The sequence below is a fragment of the Asterias amurensis genome, chromosome 20 (assembly GCF_032118995.1).
Source record: "Asterias amurensis chromosome 20, ASM3211899v1".
In the NCBI taxonomy this organism is placed as follows: Eukaryota; Metazoa; Echinodermata; class Asteroidea; order Forcipulatida; family Asteriidae; genus Asterias; species Asterias amurensis.
The window spans coordinates 13,817,569-13,840,429 of record NC_092667.1 but is presented as its reverse complement, the minus strand read 5'-3'; the positions used below and the strand labels follow the sequence as shown (position 1 = coordinate 13,840,429).

The 22,861-nt window shown below is 39.2% G+C and overlaps 2 protein-coding genes across 3 annotated transcripts; both read right to left on the bottom strand.

Moving 5' to 3' along the window:
- Window positions 1-1,811: 1,811 nt before the first annotated feature.
- LOC139952168 (serine/threonine-protein kinase mos-like) lies at window positions 1,812-5,718 on the bottom strand. Its single transcript, XM_071951186.1, has one exon. The coding sequence runs from the start codon at window positions 5,464-5,466 to the stop codon at window positions 4,222-4,224; it is 1,245 nt and encodes a 414-aa protein (XP_071807287.1). The 5' UTR covers window positions 5,467-5,718; the 3' UTR covers window positions 1,812-4,221.
- Window positions 5,719-12,168: 6,450 nt separating this feature from the next.
- LOC139952617 (syntaxin-7-like) lies at window positions 12,169-22,694 on the bottom strand. Of its 2 annotated transcripts, none has more exons than XM_071951817.1 (11): window positions 22,560-22,694; window positions 20,845-21,007; window positions 19,598-19,666; window positions 19,257-19,326; window positions 18,575-18,665; window positions 17,915-17,989; window positions 16,943-16,999; window positions 16,305-16,451; window positions 15,609-15,681; window positions 15,021-15,103; window positions 12,169-12,718 (listed from the first exon to the last, which is right to left on the bottom strand). In XM_071951817.1, exons 2-11 carry the CDS (start codon window positions 20,933-20,935, stop codon window positions 12,626-12,628), a joined length of 849 nt encoding a protein of 282 aa, XP_071807918.1. In that variant the 5' UTR covers window positions 20,936-21,007; window positions 22,560-22,694; the 3' UTR covers window positions 12,169-12,625. The 2 variants fall into 2 exon arrangements, with proteins under 2 accessions (XP_071807918.1, XP_071807917.1); XM_071951816.1 differs by lacking the exon at window positions 12,169-12,718 and adding an exon at window positions 13,145-13,835.
- Between the last annotated feature and the right edge of the window lie 167 nt (window positions 22,695-22,861).

The window sequence follows — 22,861 nt, the reverse complement described above, 5'->3', positions numbered from 1 at the left end:
GAAGTTGCGAGATATTGAAAGAAAAGAAAGCCATTGTCACACGAAGTCGTGCTTTCGATGCTTGATTTCGAGACCTCAAAATTTAATTCCGATTTCTCTGAAATCAAATTCGTGGAAAATGACTGTTATTATCGAAACTACGTTAGGGCTTACATACTTGGAGGGGGTTTCTCACAATGTTTTATACCATTGAATACTCGTAACATAAGGTTTTATCCTTATCATTATTTTGAGTAATAACCAATACTTACCTAGTGTCAACTGCCTTTAATAATGTTGATAAAATTACTAAAACTATAAGTTCCATTTTGAAAATTAACGAAGCTTGTTTTTTGGAAAAATGTTCAAACTTACTGTGCTACAGGCCTAACGCCGTTTTACCGTCAAGTTTTCGCGTAGCTTTTGGAAACATTGAGTTTTACTTCCGGTCGCAATATTGTTTCTCTATGATAGAGGCCTACTGTTGCCCTTCTAAAAGGTGTATTTATTTATTAGATTGCTTTTGTTGAATCGATTTTAGAAGAAAGAAAAAAATCCCCATTGAAAAGCACTACGACAGTCGTGGCAATTTTGATGTATTGAGAAGCATACCCCAGAAGAAGAGTCAGGTGTCAGATGCAATTGTGTCCGCCATGCAATACTGTCCGCTCCGGACACTTTTGCATATGCAATCGTGTCCGGGGCTATGCAAAAAGGAAAGCACTAAAAACTAACCCTTTACAGCGGTTCGGAACTTTTCGTGTGCTCTCGGAACATTCCGGCACGGTTCGCGACGATCCCCCACGCAGCAGGTTTGGGGAGTTGTTACAAAAGAGTGGACTAACCACTAGGACCTGGTTGTTAATGATTTCATGTCTAAAAGATGCAAGTACTGCTTCAGACCTCTTTATTCAAGTACATTTTTAGCAGCAGGTTTTGGGAGTTGTTACATAAGAGTGGACTAACCACTAGGACCTGGTTGTTTATATTTTCATGTTTAAAAGATGCAAGCACTGCTTCAGACCTCTTTATTCAAGTACATTTGTAGCAGCAGGTTTAGGGAGTTGTTACATAAGAGTGGACTATCTGGTTGTTTATATTTTCATGTTTAAAAGATGCAAGCACTGCTTCAGACCTCTTTATTCAAGTACATTTGTAGCAACAGGTTTGGGGAGTTGTTACATAAGAGTGGACTAACCACTAGGACCTGGTTGTTAATATTTTCATGTCTAAAAGATGCAAGCATATGCAAAATGACGTCATAAGGTCATTCTCGCTCGGGTATTCTCCGATGGGCCGAACCGCTGTGGAGTTTAGTATTTAGTGCCTTCCATGCAAAAACCGTCCGGCGGTACAATAAGCGAGCGTGCATGCACTGAACCTACGTATAGGCAGTATTCACGTATTTTAAGCGGCCGAACATTTCCCATGTCGTTCAATTCATGACATGCACTTAGCTTGATAAATGTTTTTTTAAACGGTTTTACACGGGGCGGACACAACTGGATATGCAAATGTGTCCGGGTGGACACAAATGCATTATGCAGCAGCGTCCAGGTGGACACGATTGCATATGCAAAACCGTCCGGCGGGCATTATTGCATATGCAATAATGTCCTCCGGATAGAGTATTGCATAGAGGACATAATTGCATGCGAAAGCGGCACTGGGCGCGGGGGAAGGGGGCGTCCCTTCTCGTTATCCAAAACATTTATTAAGATGTATATAACTGCCGGAGAGTGGAAATAGTATTTTGTTGAACTGTAATTATTTTTGTAGGGGGGGGGTCGGGGTGTTGAATGTAGACAACAAATAATGGACACTCTATCCAACTTTTATTTTAACATTATTTTATTAAATCCAATCAAATCAAAATATTACAAATAAATCACAAGAAGAACGACCAGCGTATACCACTATAAAATACATAACATACTGGACCAAACAAATTACAAAAACAAAGTACACAAGTTATTTACGAACAGATCACTCTGATTTGTCAAGGTCCCCTTTTCCATCGTATTCATCATTTTTGTTGATCGCAAGCCGCCTTGTTGGTTTTGTGCGGGGCTGCACTGGCCTGGTGGGCGTTGTACAGGTTCAGATGGTTGGTTTGGACAAAAATGTGTTCACAAGCTCACGTTGTTTTGGGATATAACCATTCAACCAGCAGTAAAGGCAAACCCATGAATTATTAATGAGTTTCCCACGTTTAAGATAGACTTAGGCCTAGGGCTTCTGATTATTTCCCAAAATAATGATTTGATTTGTACAATTCTTAAATTGAGCCACATTGAAGGCGTGCGTCTATTTTGGTTGTGTGCACACATTGTTAATGGGCCGTTCATTGCTGCGAGTATATCGACATGTAAAAGTAAACACTCGCGAAATACATTTGCAGATACATTTTCATGCACAAAACAATAACCCGCAATAAAAAAACCATAAAATCATAAATAAATGAATACCAATAATTTTATAGACTCGAGTGGAGAGTATAGGGCTATACATCAAATTGTGATAACCCACATACTTCAAACAGGACTCGATATTTGTACGGTCACTTCTGTCAAAATACAAAGAATAATTATTAGAAAAGTTGATGCACAATTTTAATTTCCAGTCGACCCGTATTTCACAAAGGAAAACCAAACAGTAAACACCACAACATGTATAAAGGCATTAGTGAAAAGAACTATGGAAAGCCATTAATGTAAAACAAAAACAGATGGCCACAGTTTGTAAAAAAAAATGTCACACGAAATGTAAACAATAAATAATAGTGTTTATCTGTTGGAAACAAAGCAACCGATTATGTCAGAAGTTTGCAGAAATTGTTGAATTGGGTCACAACATCTGTTAACACAAGTGAATGTTATAGTTGCATTCGACGCCCCCCACCCCAAATCGGCGTTTATTCATCAACAATAGAAAGGTCAATACCACACAACAAAATCCCTTTGCATTTATTTTTAAATTTACCTAAATGTAGCCAATTATAGATAAAGAGTGATGATTAGTATTCCCGAGGAGAAAATTCCAATGATGTGTTCTGATATCGTGAAAAAAAAGTTACACAAATTTCATTTCCATTTTGCTTTAGAAATCCACTCTTGTTAGTGTTCTAAACTCGACAGACCAAAAGACCACACGCCATTTTCCCAGATGTGCAACTTAAAACATTTCCTTTCAAAACATTTTCAGGTTTTACCTTTTGAATAAAAACGTTTTCCCAACAAAATTCTTCCAATCGGGCACATTTGAAGAACATATGTGATTATGAAACCCGATTTTTAATTTATCCAGATAATTTTTACAAAAACATCAAAATATTTATCATACAAACTCTTATACAAAGACATATATATTATGCAAGAAACTAAATTTGATAAGAAAATAAATAATGTTCGTATTCGGAAGTTGATTATATTACAAACCTGAAATTGGAATGGTGAGTTATGTTTAAAAGCTTCTCACTATGGTGAGGAAAGGCACTTTAGTATTATATTGCACTTTACACTGAAAACATAATATTAGAAAACAAAATACACGCTTATATTTTTTGTATTTTCTCCAATTAAGATAAAAAGTTATTATTTCAAAATATATAGCATTTCAAGAATTTAACAACATAATAAATACACTGAGAATAATATATAAAACAATCATTTATAAATTCAAAAATGTTAAGGATATAAACAACTTATTTAAAAATAATCAGAACTAATACTTGCCTAGGTGAGAATTGGAACTTCAAATCACGTGACTGATATGCAAATCAAAATTCTGTCAATTAGTACTGTCACATAATGCATTTTAAAACGACAGATCAACCTCATTTTGGTCACAGATCAATATTTTGCAAATTGTCATAATTTCAATTTCGATTGCATGGAAGTTAAAATGAACCTCACGGCTGAAACTATGGTTGAAAATATTCTCGATGAAATAGTAATGTTGCAACAAAGAAAAACCGTTAAAATATTCACACCAGGTAGTAAAAAATAGTGTTAAAAAAAATAACGGTTGTACTGTCTTTAGGCCATGACGGAGTCCATTGGTTAATTTACCTTAGACTCAAAAAGTAAAGGCAAGCGGACTGTCAAATTCACCTGGCTACTCAATAAAAGCCAAGGACTTCATAAAAATCGGCACTTGTGAATAACTCACACAAACGGCAATAAAAAATCACCTCTCAGAGAAACTCGTAGACTGCATTCAAGCCGTCAAAACAGTGTCTCTTCAGGTTTGTGACTCGTCACCATCTACTCGGCTTTCCAGGGCAACCATCATCTCTGCTGCGGTTGGTCGTTTAGAGACGCTCCCCTCCCAGCATTTCCTGACTAGACTCTCATACCAGGCTTCGTTAGCGTTCTCGGGAAGGCTCGGGCGGAGGTTATGGGCAACGACACCAAAAATAACCACATGTTGGTTCTCACCTGCAAATGGCGTCTCTCTGGTCAGCATCTGCCACAAGGTTACACCGAATGAATAAATGTCTGCTTTGGTCGTGGGTGCTCTGCCGCGAAGAAGCTCTGGTGCACGGTAGGCAAATGTGCCGGTGAGATGGGAGGGGCTCGTAAAGGAGATGTTACCTTCACCATCGTGAACTCTTTGCGAGCAACCAAAGTCAGCTAGTCTACAGATGTCGTTGCTGTCCACGATCACATTGGCTGGTTTTACGTCTAGGTGTGCAATACCCTGCGAGTGGGTGTAGTGCAGTGCCCGGATGATTTGCACAGCATACTTGGTTCTCCGCGTGGGAGTTAGACTTCTCCCAGGGTCGTTAATTATCTGTTGCAGATTGCGCCTACCTGCATATTCCATAATGATAAATGCACCGGCTTCAAAGTCCTCGAAAGCTGTAGTGGCTAACACGCTGACGATATTGTCATGTCTGAGGTACAGTGCGTTGAATTCTGCCCTGAAACTTTGCCGGCTTGCCTCCCTGTTTTTAGTGCGCTGTCGCAGGCTTTTCACGGCAACACGCCGGCCACCGTACCGCCCCAAGAACACCGAACCGAATCCGCCACTTCCAATCACACCATCGATGCTGAAGTCCGTTTGAGTAATTTTAGTGTTGCAATTATCATTTACCCAATTATCATTCAAAGTCATGCAGCCATTACCATTGCTGTCCTCGTGAGTCGAGTTGGTCACAAAGGCCGAGTTGACTTGTCCGTTGCATGGAATCACCATGTTGTCGTCCTGATACCTCACCCAGTTGTCTGTTGTATCACACGGCATACTTCTTAGTTCCAGTTCTCTATACGAATTAGTTCTATACCAATTACAGTCGGTCTCACCAACGGAACGGTATCTTCTGTTTCTCGCTAAGTGTCTCAAGTCGTCGTCTGAGCTCGAATGTTTGCACAGATTCTCTGCAGATTCGTACCGTCTGAATCTCTTGAGGTACTTTTTGTAAATCCCAAAGGGCACCAAGTGTCTCCACAGTAGGTTGATAATCACTTGAAAAATCTTAGTCATTCTCGTGACGTAACACCGTTTAGATTTGGGCGCGAACAAGAACACACAATGGTCAGTTGCTTGGCCATAATAGAGTCACCACAATGCCCCTTTGAAGACGAAAAGAATGACGCCCTTGCCGTGATTACCTCCTAAATGCCATGACGAAAAAGCGCGGCAAAAATCACCCACTTTTGCCGGCTTTACATGATGTTGCAGCTAGTTTTCGCACGTGTATTCCCGTGTACCGGCATAGTGGGAATGACACACATGCCCTGCGTGGTTTCTCTATGGTTGGATTCAACTGACTGGCTGCAAGGCCCTTTAAAAATATACCAGGGTTATGCCCCGTACATTTATAATTTTCATAGTAAAGTTTTATGGGGAGTAGACTTTCTCCAGTCCTTTTCAGGAAAAGATGGTTGTGGGCATAAGCGCGAAATTAAACTATAGGGCCTACTTGGTATTAACGAGCAATGGACAGCTGTTGAGTGTTGAGTATAAAACATTGTAAGAAACGGCTCAAATGAGGTAATGTGCAAATTGAGAAGAGGTAATTTCTCACTCAAATTTTAAAAACTTAAGGCTTGAAGCCTTTTTAAATGATGCATCTGAAAGAATACACTTTGTGGAAGTTTTTTTCTTCATTATTCTCTTGCATCTACGATGACATATTGAGCCCAAGTGTTCGCAAATAATGCATACAAGTTCGGATACACCAAGTGAGAGTACTGGGCCCAATTTCATGGCTCTGCTTACCGCCGAATTCTGCGCTTACGATCGCGATTCCCCGCTTACGTGCAAGCACCGAATTTCTGCGCTAGCCCTCTAAGCGTAGAATGCCTAGTAAACGTGAAGTACGCACGCGCAGAAGCCCAAATTCGCTGCTAACCCGTGAAATACGCTTGCCGTAAGCACAGAATTCCCTGCTTCCGTAAGCGCCGATTCTGTGCTTACGGTAAGCAGAGCCATGAAATTGGGCCCTGGTCTTTGACATTAACCAACCCAAAGGTGTCCTAAATTGCCGTTTAATTTAAATATTTTGTTTAAATTAAATCAAAAGGAGCGACTTTTTGCAAGTTTATGAGGCCCGGGAGTTTTCAGTGACAGCGTAAAAAGTTCATACATGATTAAAATAATGGCTGCGGTTAAAGCAAATAAAAAATACATGCTGGTGGTCTCTAGTCACTGATGGCGTCGAACTTAAACTGGGGCATATTCAGCCTTTTTTCATTTTTTTTTAACTCGAAACTTTCTACCTTAACGAGTTACGAGTTCATAAGCAAAATAACCAGGGCCCAATTTAATTAAAGCTTGTATTACACAAAAATAATTGGCTAAGCATAGACAAGTGTTGCTCAACAAGGTTACCTGCCGACATAAGATTAAAATTGTTGTAAAAATGCACTACTCTTTTTTGTGCTTAGCACAGACATTTTTCAAGCAGTATTTTATGCCTATTAACAGCTTTATGAAATTGTGCATAGGGCCCAATTTCGTAGCACAAACTAGCCGAGCGAAACAAAAACTTTGTTTACCAGAATAAGGTTGCCAGCCAAAGTACCGCACCTGTCACTACAAGTTGTGACTGGTATCCTGCTAATTTCTGCTATAAAGCAGAACATTGTGAAGCATTTTACTGCGTCATCTCTATGAAATTGGGCCCTGTGTTTGGTGGATGAGGATGGGCACATCTTTACCACCCGTGCTCGGTGACCTGCTCATCACCAACAAGCACATGAAGTGTCCCTTCCCAAACCACAAAACAATCGCCAAGCACCGTCTCCCCACCCAACCCCATCGAAACGAGGGGTGGGGATTCCTCGGTATATTATTATGGTTGACTCAAAATGTGTTATAATGGTTAAATAATTAAGTGATTTTAGCAAAATCCTTTGTTCACTTTTGGGCCCCGGTGAAGGCGAGGTTAGGGGCCGGTGTGCTTGGTGGGGTGTGGAACTGCATAGCAGTTTGAATTGGGGTGTTGGGGTGGCGTGGGGGGGGGGGGGGGGTGTAATTGTTACACAATGTTGAGGGTATGATGCTGGTTACATCTAGGGTCTGAAGAATTTCCAAGAAAACGCCTACCATTATAATGTCCTCTTACTTATCCAAACCATGCAAAGCTTCAAAAAATACTTCAAACGCGTCCTTTTAATTTATGGTGTTTCCACCCCCCTTCAAACAACGCATATAGGTTTTCTCGGTCAATTTCGGAAAATGAGCAGCCAATTTAATCTCCAAGCTAATCCATTTCGCGCGAAATCGAATGCAACTGAAAAGGGTCATTCGATTTCGTTTTATGATTATTCAAATGTAATGTTGCGTAATTCGACTTAACCAAATAGTTGATCATTTTAACAATTCATCACCGCAGGGTTCAAATTCACAGACGCTTCTTGAGGCGTGTGTGTCACGAAAAAGAATGACGATACGCTAATTTTTTTATCTTCCCTGTCCAGACACTGCGTATGTAGAAACATTATGTTATTGTTGAACATGTGCGTAATGTGGTTATTTGCATTTTATATGGGATCATTATTTTTTAATTTGAATCGAAACGATGGCGCCAAACGTTCGGAGTGCAACTACCTCTTAACATGTCACATGATAAAAATGCATTGATGTCTGTAGATTTCAGACATTGCATGGTGAGGGAACAATATTTATATTATTTGGTTTGTGGTAACACGGAAATTTGACTCAACTGGTCATCTTTATAGTTGCAAGAGAACATTGAAAGAATTTTTTTTTGCCAAGCACGCAAAAATTGATTAGCAGAAACAGATTACCAGCCAAAACTATACTTAAAGTTTGCATTGTTGTGGCTGGTAGCCCCCTCAAATGTTGCTTAGCAAAGGAACGGCTGAGCAGTATTTTTTCTTTTTCTTTATGACATTGGGCCCAGTCTTTTACTGTGAGTGTGGTGGACAGTTGCGTCTGAAATTATACGCACGGGTGGTTTTTAAGTGATTATTTACGACGTCTAGACACAGTAACCTCGGTTAAAAATTGTTAAAGGGTTTTGGGTACTTTTTGTAGGAGACAAAACATAATATCCACATATTTAATTTAAGCGCAATAAAAATGAAGTTGGGTACAGCCGCTCTCTTGAACGGCAAAAAGTCTATACAGGTTGTTTTTTCATGTGATTGGGTTACAAGTCAAATATTGGTACAATTTCCCTCTGGAATGGGTAAAGGCGAAAACGTTGGTTTGTATGTGACCTCAACCTTACATGCCACTCCCCCAAAACGTTTTCAAAAGTCCGTTTTTGTACCATTTGAACAATTTGTTTTTTCCAAAAAACCCAAATCTGAAAGATTGCCCACTTTTTGGTAAATAAACTTCACAGTGACACTCATACAGCTTAAATAATTATTTCATCTTATTATTTGATTCTCATTACACGAAATATACAGAAGCTAGACACAATCTTGCTATCTTCAAATTCCAAAATACTCTATAGTATATTATTTTGACAATGTCTTCACCAATTTTTGATGTAAATGCACAGAAATTGGTGTAAATTCTTCATAATTACCTAACACTAAGAGATCTTGGCCCAATTTCACAAAGCTGTTAAACAGAAAACACTGCTTGACAAATTTCTTTGCTAAACAAAAATTGAGTTGGGTTATTGTCATACAATGTTAACTTAATGTAATTTTGGGTGGTAAACTTTTTCTGCTAAGCAATACTTTTCTGTGCTTAGCAAGTTTTTAGGTTTTTATGAAATTGGGTCCTGCTTGATCCTAAGCCTGCAAGCGATTAGTATGCATGCCCCTATAAAAAGGCCTGAATATGCTCGAACGAAGACTAAAAAGAATCAAAGTATTTTAAAATGTAAACAAAACATAAAATATTCATGGTTATATTAAATTAAAGGCACTGGACACTATTGGTAAATACTCAAAATAATTGTTAGCATAAAAACTTACTTGGTAACGAGCAATAGAGAGATGTTGATATAGTAAAAACTATTGTGAGAAACGGCTACCTCTGGAGTAACATAGTTTTTGAGATAATTGTTGAGGTAATTTCTCACTCAAATAATAAATGACTTCAGGCCTGAAGCCTTTTTATATTTTATGAAAGCGCACAAATTTGTGCCCTTTAAATATTCTCTTGCAAATTCGATGACTAATTGAGTCCAAATTTTCACAGGTTTGTTATTTTTCTTCACATGTTGAAATACACCAAGTGAGAATATTTGACAATTAACAAAGTCGCCCAGTGCCAATAAAGGCAGTGGACACTATTGGTAATTGTCAAAGACTAGCCTTCACAATTGGTGTATCTCAACATATACATAAAATAACAAACCTGTGAAAAATTTGAGCTCAATCGGCCATCGAACTTGCGAGATAATAATGAAAGAAAAAACACCCTTGTCACACAGAGTTGTGTGCGTTTAGATGGTTGATTTTGAGACCTCAAGTTCTAAATCTGAGGTCTCGAAATCAAATTCATGGAAAATTACTTCTTTCTTGAAAACTATGGCACTTCAGAGGGTGCCGTTTCTCACAATGTTTTATACCATCAACCTCTTCCCATTACTCGTCACCATGAAAGGTTTTATGCTAATAATTATTTTGAGTAATTACCAATAGTGTCCACTGCCTTTAAAACCTGTATATATATTTCTTTCTTAGAATGTGCCTTACACATTGAATGCTCAAGCTACCATCTTAGAGGTAAAACGACATAAATACCATTATGAGCGCACATAGAATCAGCCAATGAGCTACAGAACCTTCTTTAGACATCATTTGTATAAGGTATATAAAAAGTAAACCATAACTAGTAATATGAAAAAAATTGAATTGGGGTCATAACCTGATTCTGAAAAACTATCATATTAATTGATAAAAAGCAGTGCGGTTGAGTTCAGTACTGGTACAAAATATTGTAAAATATTATACTCTATTGGTCAAAGACAGCAAAGAAACGTTTAAAAATATTATTTTGCAAATGCAGGGCAAGTAACTGAAAATGGAAGCACGCTACCCCAGTAAAATAATTGTTTTTAATATCATGCTTTCAATCCCAAAGGGCTTCTAAAAGTTCACACCCAAAATGCTTCTTAAAGATATTGGGAGACTGCCGACGCGATATAGGGGGCTGGATAGCTCAGTTGGCGGGGCGCAGGTATGTTAATCTGGTCGTCGTTGGTTCGAGTCTCGCTCCAGAAAATTTTTCATTGTTCAAACCAAACTATTTAAAAACTTCATTTGTTATAAAGCCTTCTCAATATCACGCTAATTGTTGCATCCAAAGATAAATTTTCAGCGAGTTAGCCAGTGCCAGTACTGGCCAGAGCCAACTGCCAAAGCCATTAATTTGGACCAAAGAAAAAGTTTTATTCATATTACAAGACAACAAATATATACATTATAATTTATCCTCCATACAGTAGAGCTTCAAACAGAAATCTAATAATTATGTGATTGCCTGGCAAAAGCACTTAGGTGGATCCAGTAAGCTGTGCCACCAATGCACTAACTATCCATTTTAAACTTTCCCGAGATCTCTGAAAAAAAATCCCACACGAAGTGATTTGCCTGTGGATTTTTTTCACAGACTCAGGACAGTTACTGAGTATACAGCGCTTGATTAACATCAGTGTATAGGGTAATCGCCTGTACTGAGTAACATTCAAAACCAGACAATTTACAAAAAATAATAACAATAATGTAAACTTGCGTTCTAATCTACAACAATGCACCATTATCATAGACTTCTGTACTATGAGTTAACTTAGTTTAGTTCTACAAAGAACTCGTCTACAAATATAGTCCAAATTCTCATTCATAAATAAATGGACCAAGGGCATTTCTCAAATCTCGGCTTGGGCTCCGGCTCTAGGCAACCTCCGATGTTCGTACCACCATCGCGTGCAAAAAGTAAACGCTGCTCCAAAGAGTATATGCCTCTCTTAATATTTATGCATGACGTCATAATTTTTTCCCAAAATATGGCTAAGGGTGCACGTCCGCCACCACTTGAAGTGGCTGCGCCTACGGCCACGTTTGACGTACCTCATGCATAAATATTAAAGTCACCTGGAAGTGGTATTTTTTCAAAATAAAGCTTTTGTCTCTAATATATGTGTTTTGATGAGTTGAATGTGAATAAACAGTTAACTAAGGTTTTAAAAAAAACAGTTCTTATGTTATTTACAAATTTAAGAGTAGACCCCGACCCGAGAGGGCGCTGTTCGTGACGTCAATCGAGGCAGACTTTGCCTGTAATGCGTAGAGTAAACACAATTGCAAAGTACATGTACGGACCAAGTCGTGAGTTTGTACGTATCAAAAAAAAAATGTTTTGTTTTTTTCCGGCAATGCCGACCAGGTGTAAGCATATACTCTTATGTTTGAAAGAAAAAAAATTATATTTCCAGGTGACTTTAAAGGAACACGTTGCCTTGGATCGGACGAGTTGGTCAAAACAAAAGCGTTTGTAACCGTTTTTTATAAAATGCATATGGTTGGAAAGATGTTGTAAAAGTAGAATACAATGATCCACACAAGTTTGCCTCGAAATTGCGTGGTTTTCCTTCTACTGTGCGAACTAACATGGTCGGCCATTTATGGGAGTAAAAATTTTGACCCCCATTAATGGCCGACGTGTTAGTCGACGAGGTAAAAGGAAAACCACGCAATTTCGAGGCATGTTTGTGTGGATCATTGTATTCTACTTTTACTACATCTTTCTCCCCATATGCATTTTATAAAAAACAGTTAATACAAATGCTTTTCAAAGACCAACTCGACCGATCCAAGGCAACGTGTTCCTTTAAGAGAGGCATATAGGCCTGAAGGTTGAGCTGCCTTTCCACTACGTCGCAGCGCGTGGAGCATAAGCTATAGACGGAGCATAATCCGAGGTTTGAGAAAGGCCCCAGAATGCTATTCCTTCAAACCTTGGTTTAAATGCACTCATTATTAGTAGCAAAATAAAATTAATAGCACAGACTCGTCAACTTCGCCTCCACAAGTTTTCCCTTTTACATTTTGTAAAGCATGGTTCATACTTCCTGCGCATTCTGTACAACTCTCTCTGAAACCCTTTCAGTACTTTCTGCATTTATGTACAATGTGCAAGTATTCTTAACTTTGAACGATGTTTTTCAAACCTTGTTTTATTTCTTCTGTTTTATTTTTCTTTCAAACCTCTATTTCAAAGTTACAACGAGAATAATGGCGACGACAATGGCTAAGATCACTACACATATGACGATACAGCCAAAGGTTCGTCGAGCCTTTTTCTGTGAAAGAGAAAATCAAACAGTTTGAGGCTGTGTTCGAGTTAGCTGACAATGAAGTAAGCCAGTCAACAAACTTACATCAAGTGGTGAATGCATCCAAAGTCAACCCTCCTACTGTCTGACCAGTCAATATCATCTACTATGGTTTTGATTAAAAAGATTAACTATGCCAATCACCAATTAAGACATTTGAATCATTGAAAATATTTTTTTTGAAAACGTCACCCTTGTTGGCCTGTTTTTCTCCATACAGATATTTTTGACAACCAACTCATGTAGCTTGATCGCATCCCATTATGGTGAGTGCACCTACACCCAACCCAAATGCAAACAGATGTGCTAAGATGTGCTACCATAACAGTTGAATTGTTTTTCATGGTTGGTCAACTCACTAATACCCCCATCACACCGAACTCTTTCTCACCACGTCCTGAAAAATGTAGCCGAACGGACTGAAACTGTACATGTTTGCAAACAGAGTGGACCTAGTAGCAATGTACGGTCTGTTTCCGAACTTCATGGACCGGCCCATGGACCGGACAGACAGGTTTGATCGGAAAGGTACTCCAGAAATTTGAGCCTGCTCAAAATTCTCGAGTGAACGTCCTGTCCTGCAACTAGACGGAGTGGTAACGTATTTAAGACAAGAAGGAGGTACTTCGAACGGGTTGCCATACTTGGATTTTACTATGGACAGGCTAGATGTGGTGCAGTCAGGTGTCATTTCGATGTACTATGCACACAGGCAGGTTCCGTTTTTAGCACGTTCATGTCCATCCCGTTCATAGACAGACACAACTCATTACCAGAATTTAAGTAACTACGGTCACATTATAGACATTTCAAGTTAAAACTATATTATAGCCAGACCATATTTTCTCAGGACGTGTTTGGATGTTTTTGTTTGGTGTGACCCAGGCTTAAGGAAATTTACCAAATGTGATGTGGATTCAAATACCAAGGCAAGTGAACCATGATAAATGTTGCATACACAGACGTCTATCGCCCCTCCCCTAGGATGACGTCAATGGAACTTTATGATGAGAATGACAGTGATGACAAGCGCAATAACAATCATAACAATGAAACAACAACATTGTTTGTTGCGTGCCTTCTTCTGTAAAATTGAAAAAAACAAAGACAAGAACGGGAGTGCACAATACAGAAATGAGGTGCAAAAAATCCCAATGATAACAGTCACCATGTCATGGGGTGTGTGCGAGGGGGAAGGGGTAGTCTTGGTTCCAAACACCATGGTGTTTGTGAGCCATACAAACAACATTGTTCAGATCTACATATTGTGCACCGCCCACTGTACATGTTTGAAAGGCATAAAGATAGAGGGCGCTGCAACTATTGGTATTCTACCGGATCTCACCAAGGAATCCTGCCAAAAGAATTGTGCCCTTCACAAGGTGCCGTAAACCCAGACTTCTTTGGTAAGAAGCTCTATAAACTTGGGAAGAACAAGCCCTAGTTTATTAAAAATCCTGCAGGCACAAAAACGTACTAAGTACGAAGACTCTTGCTCAGCAGAAACGGGTAACAAGCCAACATTTACATTGTTGCAACTGGCCCTGGTACCCTACTCATCAACTTTTATTCCTTACCAGATTTGTGTATTGAGAGAGATGCGACATAGAGAGACCAGTCTCCTTTAGTAAAATGTGGTTGCTGGACGCCATTTTCATTCCACATGCAGAACAACCCAATGTGTGGTCTGCGACCCTGTGTGCGCACATGCATTTTTTTTGTCTGAAATATACATAAACTGCGGCTACAGCTACAGCTAAATTGCACTCGTCTGCCTATTCTTCAACACTGGCAGACGCGCTGATCTAGCAGTAGCTGTAGCCAAAATTGTCGTTTTGGACATGGCTTCTAATTGCAAGCTGTCACAACTCTCTCAATACACAGTGCTACTCCTCACAAAGATTATGTGCTACCATGACTGTGCTCCAAAGAGGTTACTTCACCTTTTTTGTTCCCTGGTTGATAATCGCTAAAGGCACTGGACACCTTTGGTAATTGTCAAAGACCAGTATTCTCACTTGGTGTGTCCCAACATAAAATGGCAAACCTGTAAACATTTAGGCTCATCGAAGATGCAAGAAAATATTGAAAGAAATACATCCTTGTTGCACAAATTTATGCGCTTTCAGATGCCTAATAAAAGGCTTCAGACCTGAAGTCTTGTAACATTTTTAAAAGGTGTCCAGTGCCTTTAAGAACCAGTCAGTAATTGGGCCAAGGTGTGTGGATAACAACGTCATGCAAGCTACAAGACAGATATTGGGCTTACCTGATACTTGCTGGCTGTTTGAAGCTGAGTGTTGGCTTCTTTGACATTACTGCCAGCATGTTCTATATTTGCTTCTATCGAGTCTGAAAAAAGAGAGAACCCAAATGAGTTATCAATAACAAGCCCCTAATCACAGCAGAAGTGTAAACTGGGAAAGTCCCCTGCCGTCGGTTTCACCAAACTGCTCCTAACTTAGGATTAATTTTGGGACTTACATGTAGGACGAGTTAGGTTGCGTAACCATAGACGTTAGGATGCATTGAACCAATCCTAAGTTAGGAGAAGTTAATTCAAGATAAGATTAGTCCTAGCCTTTCGTGAAATCTGCTGCTGAAGACATCTGTTTACCTTTTTATACACTTGTCTTGCCAACCTTAGCAAGCCTGCAAGAGACAGCCATTTTTCCCCTATGAAACAGTTACTCCTGCTTGGGAGTAAGGTTATTGCATGATAACTCTGAGATTGGAAAAGTGAGCCTTCAATCTCAAGCCTGGAATTACAAACAGACATGACAAACTTTTGTTTTTGGTCATTTCCAACTCTGCTCTTTGTCTACAAAACTAGGGATAAGTTTGTAATATCTCTTACCAACTATCTCGCCTTGCTCGGACACCATTGCACTAAGATCTCTAAATATTTCATTCACATCAAGCATCGATGCCTGAAAGAAAACACAAAAGTCAAAGAAAAACGAAATCAGAATAAATTAGAACAAACTTTTCCCTTATGACAGGATTCTATTACCATGGTATAACAAATCAGGGCAAACCCCACCCTTAGCTTCGCATCCGTTCACATTTGCCCCCTCAGGTGCATAGAACACCAAGGACCACAGCAAAATAACAGTTGCTTCTTACATAACGCTCATATCCGCCACACAGTGGCGCTCAGGGGACTACATTTGAACTACGAGACCTACTCCTTGTACATAGCACCATGTAATATTTTACAAGGTGCTGTGATGCAATATACAGCCAATCAAACCAGGAACACCAAGGCATGACCCCTCCTCTTTTTGATAAAGTGCACCAGATTTTTTTTTTCTGGCGTTACACAACACATGGGACCAACAGCTTTGCATCCAATCCGAAGGACGAAACATCGCGGTTAAGTGTCTTGCTTTAAGGACACAGGTGTCACAACTGGGACTTGAACTCACATTCTGCTGATAAGACACCAGAGTTTGAATCTGGTGCTTCTAACTGCTAGGCCATTAAGCTTTCAGGCCATGACCAGCCACATCATAGAGCTAGTTTGAGTGCGAACACTTAGTCAACTACTGACCTCAATCTGTCGTATCTGTTTCTCAGTCTCCTCTAATTGACCCATGTCGTACTCGATCTCTTGATCTTGTAGCTGTAGCTGAGATTGAATCTCTTGCCTCCTGGCGTCTTCCATCAGCGACGCCTTGTCATCATGATTCAAATCATCCTGATCAAAATCATCGCAAAGAATATAATAATAATAATAATAATAACAAATTTTATAAAGCGCACATAGGGTGCTATAACAATGAAATGAAAAAAAAAATAATAATAATCGCAGTGGAAATGTACTTGTAGGTTCCTAACTCAGAACTTCCTTAACCCAGCTACATTAATATCGCGGCTCTCCACCAAACAAGTTTCCACTTAGGAGACTCTGACCACTTATTCATTACATTGCAAATAAAGTACCTGATATCAGCTTGTTTGGTTTCTGAAGTTTCGAACTGCTCATGGTTCAGCATGTTTGGGAGGAAAAAAATCCCCACAACATAAAAAAAACAAGCAGAGCATATTGTTTGAAATGTTGAGGCCAACCCGGCTTTTTTCAGAGCCACCACTTCCTCAAAAGAGAATTATTACATGGTTGTTCCTGCAAACACAAGTTAGTATTAGTTTTTATTCGTATCTGTATGGCATTGTTCATTTAATGCTTACCGTTCTTTGGGGTCTTGATGGAATGTGCGGACAGGATCGCATCTTGCTTGCAACTTTCTGTACGGAATAAAAGAATAAAATCATTATGCTCGTGTCATTTTCCGAGACGAGGAGATATAGCATTTGGCTAGCAAACTCCTGTTTAAGGCGCTGTATACCTTTGGTAGTTGTTAAAGAACAGTATTCACACTTGGTGTATTTCAACAAATAACAAGTCTGTGAAAACTGGGCATCAAGGTTTAAGCTTGGGCGATATCGATTTATTTTATTCACGATATATCGCCGACAATATATCGCGATATTCGATATAATCGCGATTAATGAAATTTGACATCATCAGTCTTCAAACTCCAAGTGAAAGTTGTAGAAGAGACAGTCATAGCTTAAGAGAGGTGTTCTAATGACATATTCTTCTGGTTTTACTCCAAACCTATGGGGTGCAAGATGTCTCAGCTACCAAATACATCGCGATATTTAATCGATATTGCGATATATCGCGATTATCGCGATTATCACGATATCGCGATATATCGATATTTCGATTAAAACCAAATCCATCCGATATCGAAATCGTTTCCAAATTAATATCGCGATATTCGATAATATCGTGATATCGCCCAAGCTTATCAAGGTTGCAAAGTAATAATGAAAGAAAAAACACCCTTGCTGCACAATATCGTGTGCTTTCAGATTCATCATACAAGTTGTCAGGCCTAAAATCTTCTATTATTTAAGTGAAAAATTAACTCTTTCTCAAAAACTATGTTACTTCAGAGGGAGCTGTTTCTCCCAATGTTTTATATTCTCTTAGCTCCCTGTTGCATGTTACCAAGTAACGAACAAAAGGTTCTTATGCTAACAACTATTTTGAATAATTAACAATACTGTCCAGCGCCTTTAAAGGAGAAAGCTGAATGGATGGAATATCTAGAAACAGAAAAAAGATGAACGAAACTGTCTTTAATTACGAACCTTTTGAACGCTTCCATATCTCTGGACCGAGTCATGAAACTCGTTAGATAACCTGTCCACCTGCAATCTCGAAGACTGATTTAAACAAACAAACAAAACAGATAGTAAGAAAACATGTAATGGCATGAAATAATTGTTTTCAAGTGAATTTCTGTTTCACATATCGAAAGAGGAACTTTCACCTAAATTTTCATTCTCGAAAAAAAAAACGAAAAAAAATGACACAAATATTATCTATATTTTTTCTGTTGACGCCTATTTCCTGAAAATTCTTTAAATAATTTTTTAAATAATTTTAAAAATCAGGAAAATTCTGCAAATGAGACAAAAACTAAACAAAATCATACACCTCGAGAGATAAAACAAACCTAGTACATGTAGTAGTTCATCCTAAAATCCTGTCTACAATTGAACAAAGAGGGCGCTGTTTATCAAACCCACTTTTTGAAGCCTCACGCTCACCAACTTTGCTTGGAATTAGTTAGCTAAGAAAGGGCAAATACATAGATACAAGAATGTATTGTTGTGCTGCCCTTTTCAAAGTTATCACAGTTGAAGAATACAGAGGCAGCACGGCTCAAATTTTCCACAGGACCACCGGCAAATCCGTCTGCAATTTTGTTCTTATCTGCAAGAACCCCGACAGTCTTAGTAACCCACCTTTCCCATTGTGCGAGACATCATTGCTAACTGTTTCATATACGTTGTTGTGTCGCTGACAACCTTGTTGGTCGTCTGCAGGGAAGCTTGTCTGTGGGAGACAAAGTAAATAAAAGAACAAAAATATTCACCTTTTTTTCATGAAACAAAATTGGTCACTTATTTCCAACTTTGAAGGGAGATTGATTATGCTTCTAAATAAAATAAAAACCGAACAATATTGGTAGATTATTATATTATTACAATTTGGAATTTTAGGTTTAGTTTTTTGTTTGCTTTTTGGAGGTTTAGTTTTTTGTTTGCTTTTTTTTTGGGGGGGGGGTGGGCATTCAGCAGGCCCAATTCTTCATTACTTCCTTCTTGTGAGGGCAAGGAATTATTGAATTATTTTAAGGGGTACCAAGGCAATGAACAGGGGCAACGAGTTAATGGTCAGGGGCACCAAGGGCACCAAGCAATGGCCAAGGGCACCAACATGACCAAGGCAATGACTAGGGACACCAAGGCAATGAACAGGGGCATGGAGGCAATTTGAATTATCTAGCCTACATAGGTCTCGCGACAAGTCAACATTTCGAGCTATAAGCCATGAGGTCTTGTCGATTTTTCTCCCCAATTCAAGCCCTGTTCCCCCTTAGAGTTTGGGAGAATAAAAATACAAAAGATCTGTTTGGAAGCTTACATTCTGTTGCGTAACATGACGCTGTCACTGGGAGTGCCAATCTGACGAACTGTCTTCTCCAAAGTTGCAACTACAGACAAATACGAACAAGATAGAGCATGCTCTTTTATAACAGTGTGATCTCCCGTCATTTGTTCAAGACTGGTCTTTGACAGTTACCAAAGGTGTCCAGTGCCTTTAAGATGAAATTAATTCACGATAGCTGAAGATAGGAATTGATATTCCTCTTAGTAAAACAGTCTACATGTAGATTGTAGGATGAAGTGGAAACATATACCAGGCAAGAAGTTTAAAAGAGAAGCAGTACGTGGAATAAAGCTGTTGGACTGGATTATGCTTACCATTGTTGCTGATTTTGAATAGCGCTGAGCTGACTTGCTGTGATAAGTCTGAAAACTCATTGCCTTGTCCTGCAGCGGAGAAATCAACGGATAAGTGATGTTTGAAGCTTTGCAAAGTGTAGACACTAAAGGAACACGTTGCCTTGGATCGGTCGAGTTGGTCTTTGAAAAGCGTTTGTTATAATATGCATATGGGTAGAAAGATGCTGTAAAAGTAGAATACAATGATCCACACAAACATGCCTCGAAATTGCACGGTTTTCCTTTTACCTCGTCGGCTAACACGGTCGGCCATTTATGGTTGACTCCCATAAATGGCCGACCGCGTTAGTTCGCACAGTAAAAGGAAAACCACGCAATTTCGAGGATCATTGTATTCTACTTTTAAATTATCTTTCCAACCATACGCATTTTATAACAAACGGTTACAAACGCTTTTTTATAGACTAACTCGTCCGATCCAAGGCAACGTGTTCCTTTGAGACATAAGTTAATAAGAAGTAACTGTATACATTGTACATGTATATGTTGGGAGGAGTGCTCTGAAACTAGCTTATGTAGTTACAGCCAACACTCCTACCAAAAGACATTTAAGTATGGTTGTACCTGTAATACATTGCAGGTTTACTACACGTACATGTTACCTCTAACTTAATGGTTAGTCTCACAAAGGGTGATACTTTTTTTTACAAATCACCTTTGAACAAATCACCAAACTACAGTGATACTTTTTGCTTGATTTTGATGTGTACATTCTCCTTCAACTAATCACCCCCGATATCTTCAGAAAAGAAATGATTGACCGATTGTGATGGATTCGTGGGATTCAGGTTGGCTTATGTGTTTCGTCCCTACCTTTCACCTACGAACCCCTCTCTAAATTTTGCTTCCACCTGAAGCCTTGATTGGGTTTTTAGTCCCTACATGTACATGTTCCTGATTGCATGGGTTTCATCCCAGTTGGGGTATTCTTTGGGCCCAGATCATGGCTGATGCTTTGTTGATGAAAAAAAGTACCACAAATGCTTTACCAAAGCAGCCTGTGAACTTCGCTCTTAGGAGCACAGCAATTGTCCTCTGGTGCGGGGCACTTCTATCAGGAGAATGTTCATTTATATTGGAACTTAGCAAAGTGCACCATGGGAAAAGTACAGGGTACCAGGTCAATTGCTGCAGGGTTCTGTAGGTTAATTCGAGTCTGTCAAAGGCAAACTGGTCACCTGGTTCCGGAATATGTAATTTCCTACCTGATCCAAATTGTTGATCCTGGGACTGACCATCGGGTGAGGCGTCCAGCGACCCATATCCAAATTCTCCCCTACCCCTCTGGGCTGCCATGGTAACTCCTTGCAGTCGACTCACTTCATGTAAGTTTCAGGTTATTTTTGTGGAAGGACTTTCTTGTAGTGGCTGTATTTGTTTTTAGAAAAAAAAGAAGGAATTAACTAATACCGTATGTCTGTAGGTCCTTCTGAGTAACTGAAAGCTTCCATTCAACTTTTTAATAAACACAGGCAACAAAGACGATTAGACAGTGTTCGAAACGGCGACTTCGGCTACAGCTATGGCTAGATCACACATGTATACAGTACAAATGTAGCTGTAGCCAAAGTCGCTGTTTCAGACAAGCCTCTCTTCAGCTTCATTACTCGGAAAAGCCAAAAATTAGGATGTAAACCAGTGTTGTAGCTAGACCCATTTTGGTGATGGGCTCTAAATCCAATTTAGTCCACAATGCGAGCGGTTTTACAACATTATTCATGTTTAGATATATGGGGCCATCATTGCTGAAGGGCAATCTGGGAAAATCTGTGCTGGGTAGCACCGTATATTTTGCTCAGAGAGCTGGGCTAAAGTTGATAGTTCTGGGTAGGCCCGCCCAGGACCGCACACCGTGGCTACAACACTGATGTAAACGCCAAAAGAGTGTCTTGCTCAAGGAACACAACTGTGGGACCGAGGATCAAACCCACATAAGGTTTATCGCGATTCAGAAACGCACTGCATTGTGGGAAGGTATATGGGGCGGTTACTATGCAGTTTGTACGACTCGCGCACGCAACACCTATACCTTTGTTTAGGTTCAACAGCGCGATAAACCTAATTGTGTGGTGACTCAGCTGCTCAGCCACAACACAACTTGAATAATGCATGCACTACTGGTTACTGGTAACTTTACTAATCCTTCTTTAAGAACACATTGTGTGTACCTTTTCATCACTGTACAACAAGACATGATCTAATATAGACCTTATGCATTGACGTCATCCAGCCGCCATCTTTGAGTTCAAATGGTGACGAAACAATCAAAACGCACATAGATTGGCCAATGAACAACCTCCTTTTGACCTAAAGGCGAGGGCGCCGTACTGCAATGACGTCATGTGCATAAGGTCTACTACTATTACGACCCAGTTACTACACAAGGGCGCTGTACAGTCACAGTGTACAGTCGAAATGTTCGGTTGTACAAAATTTCGAAAAAAGGAGTACAGCACCCAGCACCCTAGTTACTGAGTCTACTCTAATAATAGTAATTGCTATCGGAAAAGTTGCGTATCTCATAAAATGATCCTGCCACCACTTTTTCATTTGCTTTTGTTATCTAATTTTAATTATAAAAAAATAATAAAATAAAATATAGTTAATAATAATTGTTTGGTTTAGTTTTACTTTTATATTAAACATTAGGCTAAAAAATGAGATATTCCTTTTTAAATATAGGCCTAAATGGGTGAAAAAGTGGTGGCAGGACACCACCAGCAGCAGTACCAGCACGCCACCACCACTCCCCACCAGCATGACCAGTATGAAATGTTGGGCCGTCCGTCCCACACACGCAACGTATACAAAAAACATGGCATGATGAAGTTTAATTTCATGATTTACATTTTTTTGACGTTAACATTTAAACAAGGTTTTCGAGCTTAATTATCCCCCAAAAAGATCACACGAAATATACCTTCTGATCTTTCCTGTGTGCACAGCTTTAAATATTAACATTGAGTTTCAATTTTCTTTAAAACAGTCACTCTAGTACTCTTTAGTTGTTATTTTCTTGTCCGTACGAAGCAGAGATCTCAGATGTGATGGCGGCCATTTTGTGTTATCATGTGATTTCTTTTTTGACCTTCATAGTACAAAGTTGAAAGGTCAGGGGTAAAGTTCGTAGCTAAGGACTTTTTTCTAACGCCGTAGGTAAGATTCATTCGCTTCTTTTTTCCAGATTTTTATTTAAAACTTAATTTCAAGGTCTGCAATATC